At 37.0% G+C, this 10,078-nt stretch overlaps 3 protein-coding genes across 3 annotated transcripts; 2 read left to right on the plus strand and 1 right to left on the minus strand.

The window, feature by feature from the left end:
* Positions 1-575: 575 nt before the first annotated feature.
* Positions 576-2,931, minus strand: LOC107826883 (vacuolar protein sorting-associated protein 29-like). Its single transcript, XM_075241102.1, has 3 exons — positions 1,769-2,931; positions 1,540-1,677; positions 576-1,083 (listed from the first exon to the last, which is right to left on the minus strand). Exons 1-3 carry the CDS (start codon positions 1,784-1,786, stop codon positions 793-795), a joined length of 447 nt encoding a protein of 148 aa, XP_075097203.1. The 5' UTR covers positions 1,787-2,931; the 3' UTR covers positions 576-792.
* A 332-nt stretch (positions 2,932-3,263) lies between these two features.
* On the plus strand, positions 3,264-7,015 carry LOC142174720 (uncharacterized). The gene is made up of 4 exons (XM_075240842.1): positions 3,264-4,286; positions 4,483-6,233; positions 6,321-6,439; positions 6,529-7,015. Exons 2-4 carry the CDS (start codon positions 5,588-5,590, stop codon positions 6,943-6,945), a joined length of 1,182 nt encoding a protein of 393 aa, XP_075096943.1. The 5' UTR covers positions 3,264-4,286; positions 4,483-5,587; the 3' UTR covers positions 6,946-7,015.
* Positions 4,494-5,585, plus strand: LOC107826884 (uncharacterized). Its single transcript, XM_075240181.1, has 2 exons — positions 4,494-4,881; positions 5,011-5,585. Exons 1-2 carry the CDS (start codon positions 4,494-4,496, stop codon positions 5,583-5,585), a joined length of 963 nt encoding a protein of 320 aa, XP_075096282.1.
* Positions 7,016-10,078: the final 3,063 nt, after the last annotated feature.

Raw genomic sequence — 10,078 nt, forward strand, 5'->3', positions numbered from 1 at the left:
AAAACCTCAGTTTAATGTATTAAGATTAACGGGCTTATTTTGTTTAGAAACCAAAGGTAGTGTATTTTCTGATACCAATTACTCTATTTTTTTTCAGTTTAGGCAACATATTATTTCATTTTGTAAAACATAACCAAATCCAGAAAATGGGGCTTTTCTGCAATGTTGCTCCCCCTTCATCCATTTTGTTTAAATCTGCCCTAATATTTATTCATAATCCTTTTTTATAAACCAAATTTTCCAAAGCTAAATCCGAATACTTGGTTTCAAAAAAATAAAAGAACCAAAACTAGTAGTTAACCATCTTAAAATTAGTCCTAAATCAACATTGAATTTCAATCCAAGTCACCTCTGGATAGAAAGAAATGAAATAAGATAACTTTTTTTAGCATTTCGCTAGTTACCTTTGGAGCATACACAAATATGAGTTACTATTTGAACATAACACCACATGAATATTGTACATTCTTTAGCATTGTTTTCACATATCAATCTAGGGACCTAATAATAATTAGAAGAGCCAAAGTTGATCAAGAAAAAGATGCGAACAACTTATTTTAGATCATAATGTACAATTGATCCCAAAAGAATCACAAAACCATTTAAAACAAAAACGGATGAAACTCGTTTTATCTTTAGTTTGATTTGGTTTATATATTAATCTAGCAGGCTTGAATAACTCAAACACAAACATACCAACAAGAAAACTATCCAAATAGGAGCAATGGCGTATTAACACTTGGGCCTTGATTGAAATCTGTAGCACACGAGTCTTCTTGTTCAATGAATATTCTATGTTGTTGATGTTTTCTTGAAATCGATCTTGTCAACTTTAACTTCTCCATCAATGAGTTCATAAACATAGACCACAACACGCAGGCCATCAATGTCCATGAGAACAAAGCTGGGGTTGACGTCATAAGTGATGCTGCGGTAGGCACCAGTGGCAGATCCTGGATTTATAACCACCCCTGCTTCGTGTTTGTATGCTGTGAACTGATGGGTGTGGCCAGTCACAAGTATGTCGACATCCAATTGCCTCTGGAGCATGGCTAGAGAGTCTAAGTCCTCCCACGGAACAACCTTCAGGACAAGAAACAAGAGGAGAGACTATTACCACCAAGGAAACGTATTTCTATCTTACAGGTGCAGCAAAATTAATTCTCCTCAGGGACAATATTCAATAAGTTCATTCATTCTCTTACAATACATAACATGCTTAGAAAAAGTTCCAAGGTCTTATCAAATTGGGTGATTCAATATCGGCACCTGTATATATAATGGTATATATGCCAGAAGGTGCATATAAAACACACACATAGTGCATGTTGACACATAGTAAAGATGACAAACATCATATGATTGAGCAAAGAGTACTTAGGTGTTAGGATTTATCCCAGACAACAATTAACAAGTAGCTACAGCAAATGCCACTCAGATCACTTGAATACCGCAGAGTTACCTCATAATTAAGGAATCATCAAGCTTATCATCAGTTCAAAATAGGACAAAGGAAAGAAGAAAGTTTAGTGTTCAGACCTGGTGCCCATGGCATAATCCAAGCTTGAACTGACCAATGGTCAGTGTTTTGGTTTCTGGGTAACGTGTCTCCTCATCATATTCCCCTCGACTAATATGCAAGTCAGGACAAAGAGTCTTCAAGTAATCATGAATTTCCTGCAGAAATAATTCAATGAGACAATGAATACTTTTTCATGAACAATACATTCACATTGAATGATATATTTTTGGGAGTACAGAACACTACATTGTTAAGGCAGTGCATTGCACAAGAATTGCCAGAAATGGTAATTATCAGGTGTACCACAGTTTCTATAGCGGAACATATCTCAAGGAAGCATGAACTATATCCTTCATGCCTAAACCAAATATTGAATGCTTTCTGAAGAAATGACAAGGCCAAGAAAGAAAAGACAAGACTGTAGTTCAAACTCCACCGATATAATTCTTGAATTTGCCTCCATCCTCTTTATCTCTCCCGCTTCTGATCAACCCAAAGAAATTTATTGGATAAATATTGGGGTTGGGTTGGGGGGGGGGGGGGAGAGCTGTTGTTCCTAATTTAGAAGGTTTAAATCTTTATTTGGCGTAACTCCATTTGCTGAGTGGTAAAGATCCAAACAGAAAACGCTTCTGCTCAACCATGTCAGATATGTGACCCACATGTGATAGAAAAGGTAATCGGCTCATTTATGCCAGGCCTGGAGCATAATTCTCCACAAAAGATTAGCTGTCAGGAAAGTAAGAATGTCCCGAAACAGTGTCATGTTTTGCACTTTCACGAAAGTTTGCTCCTATACAATTGGGGCACACAAATTAAACTGAATACTGAATAAAATTTTGACACACACACACACGAGAGGGAGAGAGAGGGAAAGAAGGAGAGATAGATGAAGAGATATTTTGGTTTATTACAAGGAAAGTAGAAGAGGAGGGTAGGTTGTCTTGGAGTAATGGTAAAGTTATCTCTCTGTGACCAATTCACAGATTCGAGTCGTGGAAGCAGCCACTAATGCTTGCATTATGGTAGGTTGTCTACATCGCACCCCAAGGGGTGCGGCCTTTCCCGGATCCTGCGTGAATGCAGGATGCTTTGTGCACCAGGCTGCCCTAAAGTAGAAGAGGAGGCAGGTATACTAAATCCATGGAGGTACTCAAGGGCCAAGAGTTCACCGCCAATGAGCTCCACTCCGCCAACTTTGCTATATCAAGTATCCAACTAACCTAACAAGGTTCTGATTTGTAATGCTAAAAAGCGAACCACCTTGTTGAGAATTCTTAAAATGAACGTCACCTTCACCTGATTTATTCAAAGGAATATGTCCATGATTATCAATTGAAAAGAAGCAGTTGTTGCCCATGAAAATACCGGTCTTTGACACTCCATAAGATAAGTTCAATTTTTTTTGGCCAAATACCTAGATAGCCACCTAAACTTGGAAGTTTTGTAAGATAGCCTTATAAACTATGGGGTGACCAGTTAGACACTTATACTTGACAGAGGTGTATTTTGTGAACACTTGTGTCCATAAAAGCAAGTGTGTGAAACCCACATGCGAATGGTGTGCAAAGTAAACCAACTACTAAAAAACATGTGGAACTTGAAAGAGAAAAATTTGTCAAGTATAACTAAAAATAGAATAAATGCAATTAAAAAAAAAAACCAAAGCCGCCCAGACCAATGCCTTTTCCCCACCCCTGGACCATATACTAGACCCTTCGTCCGTCCCCACTTCTTCTTCATGTCTCTGTTTCTTTTAGTTCTGTTCTTGATCAATTCTTTGTCTGAATTTGGACCTTTGCATTAAACAAATCGTTTGTAGACGGAGCAACTTTTCCGAAGCAAGCTCATCACCAAAAATAAGAACTTTTCTCGATTGGGTATACAAACAGACAAGTATTTTTAAGCTTTACGATCAGTAATTACTATAGTTCTTGGGTTGGTGTTGATTTTTGTTACAAATTGCAAAAGGCTTGAGGGGTTGCAATTCCTTGTGCTTCTATTTGGTTTGATTTTTAAGTTTTCGCTGAGAAAATCAATTTTGGGTTCAATTTTTATTTACTTGTTTCATTGGTGTGGATTACCTTCATGTTGAGGTCATTCGGGATATCCTCTCTCAGATTGAAGCAGCGAAGGATGTTATTGTATTGCCTGTGACGTCCACAAACTGGGGAGTGAGTTCACTGCCTACGACTTTTTTTTTTCTCTACTAGTTTGGGCAGGAGTGGCCATTTTTTCCGGTTAGGTACTCGTCGGAGATGGGAAGGAGACTAGCTGAAAATTTTAGGGAGTTTTTCAGATATAAAATGAGAAACAGATTAAAGAAAAAACACTCTCATGAGCTCAAAAGCGTCTTTGATACACGTAGTTTGCCATATCAGACACTTGTGTTCAGTGATTAAAAAAGCGCTCGCTTCGTCGCTTTAAGCGAGAAGCGAAGCGAGGCGTGAAGGGCAGCGCGTCAGGTCTTTGAAGCGACTCTGATACGAAAAAGTGATCGCTTCTCTGTAAAAAACGAGAAGCGGTGAAGCGAGAAGAAGCGAGAGAAGCGTCCGCTTCTGTGTTTAAAATTAACCCAAGCCCTATTTTATTAAAAAACGAGTTTGTAAACAGTAAACACTGTCTGGACTTCTTCAACAGCAGCGAGACTAGGGTTTTTCTTCAACAAGAGCCACGATTTCTTCTTTTCTTCTTCATCAACTTCAGATTTCTGAAATTATCTCAAAGCATCAAGGGTTGTTCTTCTTCTTCTTCAAGAGTACAGGTATGTTCTGCTTCTGCACTTTTAATTTTCATCTTCTTCTTCTTCTTCTTTTTCTTTTTATTTCTAAATGTCCAAAAAGCAACGAAATGCTTTGGCGAATTTTTTTTTACCTTCAGTTCTTTCTGCCCCCAATTTCTACCCAATTTTTTATATCCTTTATTCTTAGTTCTTATTGTCTTTCTTATGTGTTATGTAGTTGTTCTTTTAATGGCGCCAAAAGAAGATAGGAAAGACCCGACTTGGGCTTACTCTTCAAGAGTTAGCGAGACCAACAAAATGGCCATTAGATGCCTTTTTTGTGATAAGATTTCAAATGGGGGAGTCTATCGCCAAAATGCGCATCTAATCGGTGGTGATTCAAATGTCGCATCTTGCACTAAAGTTTCGGAGCATGTGAAGGAAGAATTGATAGCATACCTTCAAAAAAAGAAAGAGTTAAAGACTCAAATGATTCATGAACAAGAACTTTATAATCTTGATGATGATGATGATGATGATGAAACAGAACAAGGCGACGATGCTTCGTCGCCTTCACCAAAATCACAAAAGCGGGGAAGGATGCTTCCACCAATGTCTTCTAGTTGTGGATCTACTGGCAATGGATTGTTACTTCGCGCAAAAATCTGGAGATAAGGGAGGAAAAAGTGGTAATACTCAAATTGATGCCAAAGCGATTTTGAGGGATCGTGTAGTTACAATGTTTGTGCGGTGATGTATGATGCAGGCCTTCCTTTTAATTGTGTTAATTATACTTACATTTTTGCTGCTTTTATTGAGGCCGTAGACCAATATGGTCCAGGAATGAAGCCTCCAACTTATTATGAAGTTAAAGGGTCATATCTAAAGAAAGAGGTGGCAGAGGTGAACAAAATCGTGGAGGAGCACAAAGTAGAATGGAACAAGTTTGGTTGTTCCATTATGATGGATAAGTGGACGGCGAGAAATGGAAAAATGATCATCAATATCTTGGTGAATTCTCCTAAGGGAAGCCTGTTTCTTGAGTCCGTTGATGCAAGCGACTCTTCGACTGATTCAACCAAAATGTACTCCTTGTTCAAGAGTACAATAGACTCTATTGGAGCAGAAAATGTTGTTCAAGTTGTCACGGACAACGCCAGTGAAAATGTTAAAGCTAGCGATTTGATGTCTGTTGGGTACCCGTATATCTATTGGACTTCGTGTGCAGCACATTCCATTAATTCGATCTTCGGTGACATCTTCAAGGAAAGACCCTTCAGTACAGTCTTTAATCAGGCAATTAAGTGCATTCTTATATTGTTCAAAGGCCTTTGTTATTGAACATGATGAAGAAATTCACTAAACGAAGAAACTTGGTGAAACCTGCAAAGACAAGATTTGCTACTGCTTTCTTGGCTTCGCATAGGATGTATGAGCAAAAAAGCAATTTGAAGAAGTTGTTTGTTTCAGATGAGTACACTAACAGTGTCTATGGAAGGGAAGCTCGAGGGAGAGAATCTGCAGATATTATACTTTCTCCTTCATTCTGGAACAATGAGGTTCATGCATTGAAGATTGGTGGTCCTCTAGTTAAAGTGCTTCGTTTGGTGGATGGGGAGCAAAGGCCATCAATGGGCTACCTGTACGAAGCAATTGATAGGGCAAAGGAGGTTATTCAAGCCTCTTTTAGTGATCAAAGAAAATACAAAAGAGACTTTGAGATCATAGATAAAAGGTGGGATAGTAAGCTTCATAGCCCTTTGCATGCAGCTGGACTTGTTTTGAACCAGGAACTGTTTTATGACAATGAAGAGAGGATTCTAGGAGATGAACCTTTGTGGAATGGATTCTATGAATGTATTGAGAAGTTGATACCTGAAGAATTCATGCAACATAAAATAACAAAGCAATTTATTATTTATAGGAATGTTGGGCAACTTTTTGGAAAAAAAAACATGGCGATTAGACAAAGAAAGACGAAGTCACCAGGTGAGCGAGTGCTTATATGTTGTTTTATAGTTAATAAGTTATTTCTTTACCAATATTATGTTTTGAAAATTTGTTCTACTTCTACAGTTGAATGGTGGAAGCAATATGGTCATTCCACTCCAGATTTACAAAAGTTTTTCATCAAGGTTCTAAGTCTAACATGTAGCTCATCCGGGTGTGAAAGGAATTGGAGCGTGTTTGAGCATGTAAGAACTAAGAAGAAAGATTTAGTATATTGAGATAATTAAATTATATATCAATTGTCCTAATCTTACTAATTACTTATTATTTGCAGATTCATATCAAAAAGAGGAACAAACTAACCTTGAAGCGTCTCAATGATCTAGTCTTCATTAAGTACAATAGAACATTGAAGCGTCGTTACAACGCTCGCAATGTAATTGGTCCAATTAGTTTGGACAACATCGATGATGCAAATGAATGGCTAACTGGAGTCCTGGAAGATCATGCAGATGAAGAAGTATTTGAGGATACTTCTTATTTGACTTGGGGTGATGTTGCGGAGGCGCGTGGAATTGGGGAGAGGATTTATGGTTTGAGGGGGAGTACCTCAACTTCAAGTTCACAGAGGAAGGGAAAAGAGGCAGTTACTTTGTCCCTAGTTGATGAAGAAGAAGAAGTTGAAGAAGATGACGAGCAATATAATATTGATAGTGGAATACAAGAATTTGACAATCTTGTAGAAGAATAGGATGCTCATTTTGTGCTTTAATTGATGCTACTCTTTAGTTTTTTAATTGAAGTATTGAACATTTGCTTACAGTTACTTGTTTTGTCTATGCAGTATTTATTTTAATTTTTTTTTAAAATTCCGCTTCACTTAAAAAAAGCGAGCGCTTCGCTTCTCGCTTCTCGTGAAATGGGGTTGTCGCTTTTCCTCGCTTCACACTCTTCACAATACTGCTTGTGCTTCAAAAACACATCTGTCAAGGATAACTGTCTAACTGGTCACCCCATAAGTTTATAAGGCTATCTTGCAAAACGTGCCAATTTTAAGGGGCTATCTAGGTATTTGGCCTTTTATTATTATTATTATAAAAGCGGAGACGGGTGTAAAATGCCCCTGAACTATTGGGATTTGGTATAACATTGTCCTCCTTCCACCTATCGGGCTAAAAATACCCCCGACATTGAACTTTCGGCTCAAGTTTGCCCTTATTTCGAACGTTCCGTTATAGTCAGGGGCATTTTTAGCTTGATGAGCAGACGTAAGACAATATTGTACCTAATCACATAGTCCAGGGGCATTTTTGGCTCTTCTCCGTATTATATTTGACTATATTATTTGACATTTGCTTGAAATTTATCTCTTAATATTTTGTGGGCCTCTCTTGTAATGCAACGATATCTAATATTCATGTGGAATAGTTTTAGAAGAATTAGAGGAAAACCTTATAGATCGTAAAGCATTATGAGCTTTTAGTTGGTAAATATGGAATTGCATTGAGAGAGTATTTTTTCTTGACAGTAATACGTACCAATGCTGCATGACTTGAAATTCATTTGGCAGAAAAATCATCTCAATTATCGCTTTCCTTTTGTACTTTTGTGAGGCATGGATTTTGATATAAAAAAAGTGACTGTGCACCTATCTTTGGATAAGAAATTTTTTCTCTTTTTCTAAAGTCTTTTTTGGATTTTTTTTTAATTTTTCATTCTACAAACTCTATAAATATTCTTTTTTCTTTTTTTATACTTTCTCTTTCCGTCCTTTACATATTCCATATTAATCAAAGGAAGGTAGAAACTCTTTACCTCCCCCACGTTAGATTACTCCTCCCAGTTAAATGCTTAAAATGAATATGCAGTGTTTAGCTTTTTTTTCTTACATTAATCATTTAAAATATTTTTAGAAATATTAACTTTCATTGTTCATAATTATTTCCTCACACAGATCTCTCATTATCTTTAATTTGCAGGTGGTGATAGACATGGAGTAACTTAAATAACATAGACAAATGCAAGTAAACTATCCGTGAGATGCAGTACATGAGAATTAACAACTTGCTGGAATTAAACAGTAAGGATTTTTATGGAGGATAAGTATATAAAAGGTATTGTCTCAGTTCTCCTAATTAGTTCTCTGAGTGTATTCTTTTATCATTTAATTACGATGATAATTCTAATTTTTGCAACTATAGTTAAATAAATATTGATTTATTTCATGTTGTTGACCAATAGGTTAATGGACCTTAATTGGAGAGAATTATTACAAAAATAAGAGAAAATACTCTTAAACATCATCTTTTCTCCAGAAGAAGGCTAATGGAGCATTGCAAATATCAAAGGGAATGCATATTTAGTTGAAATTTATTTATTTTATGAAATAGAGAGAAGGGCCTACCTAAACTATGGGATTTGGTATTATATTTCCCTTTGTCTACAAATCGCGCAAAAAATGCCCCCGACCATAAGGGAACAGTTAGAAACAAGAACAAACTTGAGCCAAAAGGTTAACGTCAGGATATTTTAGCCCAATAGGTGAACAGAGGGTAATATTGTACCAAATCTAATGAGGAATTTTAGGCCCTTCTCCGTTAAAAAAATTCTCAAAAATTAACCACTAAGAACTCCTTGTCGAAACAAAAATTTGTTAAGCACTACCGGCTAAGCATGTGAACTTACCCACAAGCCATTAATAATATCAATAGTTGGTAATAACTTTTGACGCGAAAGGTAAAGGATTTTATTAAAATTCAGCAAGGAGCTACAAAGAGGTAAATAATAATGGACTTGTCTCCTTCTAAGTTTTTTTAGGATTCTAGCAAGTCCAATATAAGATATATGCCATTAACAGTTTTTTTTGTCCCACAAATATAGATTACTATAAGATCTATACTTAAGAATTAAGATAAATTTTCTTTTTTCCCTTCAAATATCTTGGATTTCGTTCTATCCAAATTGTCCATAATGCATACTGGAATTGTTCTGCAGCATCCCTTCCAATGCTTAGATTTTTGTTATACTTAGTGGTGAAGAGCTTGCTTCATGATGCATGGCATGACCCACTGGACACCAAAGATATTCAGGAATGTTATCCATATTGCCATGTCCATATGCAAAGTAGACAGAGATGATTAACTGATTCATTAGCTTCTTCACAGAGATGATTGACTGCAGAGACTGAATCCCCTTTCCATAAGCAGTCATGTGCCAAACATCTTTGCGTGATGCTACTTTAGGAGGTGCATTGGCTTTTGTGACAATCCAAAGGGGCATCACCGTAGTTCTTCCTTGCTCCGCGCTTCCGAGGCCTTGAAAACCTCGCTTTTAGTTGCCTCGATTTGCGTGCGCAGTTCGGGCGCATAGCCGGAAAGTTTTTATGTTAGAATATGTGAATTATGTGAAAAAAATATTTGATGGATTTTGATATTAATATGCATAATATTGACTTCGGTCAACATTTTGGGTAAACGGACCCGGACCTCTGATTCGACGGTCCCGGAGGGTCCGTAGAAAAATATGGGACTTGGGCGTGTGCCCGGAATTAAATTCCGAGGTCCCAAGCCCGAGAAATGAAATTTTGTGTGAAATTATTTTCTGAAATTAATTAAGGAAAATGAAGAAGGAAATTGATCAGAAAACTGTGGTATCGGGCTCATATTTTGGTTCCGACGCCCAGTACGAGTCTTAAATATGTTTTAAGCACTATCTGTAAAGTTTGGCTAAAAACGGACGTCATATGACGTGTTTCGGACTTAAAATGGGGAATTGGAGTTTTATGAAAGTTGAAAGAAAATCATGTGTTTTGAGGCTTGATTCTATGTATATGATGTTATTTTGGCAATTTGATCGCACAAATGAGACCGTAAGATGTTTTTAAG

Source organism: Nicotiana tabacum, chromosome 20, assembly GCF_000715075.1.
Source record: "Nicotiana tabacum cultivar K326 chromosome 20, ASM71507v2, whole genome shotgun sequence".
Classification (NCBI taxonomy): domain Eukaryota; kingdom Viridiplantae; phylum Streptophyta; class Magnoliopsida; order Solanales; family Solanaceae; genus Nicotiana; species Nicotiana tabacum.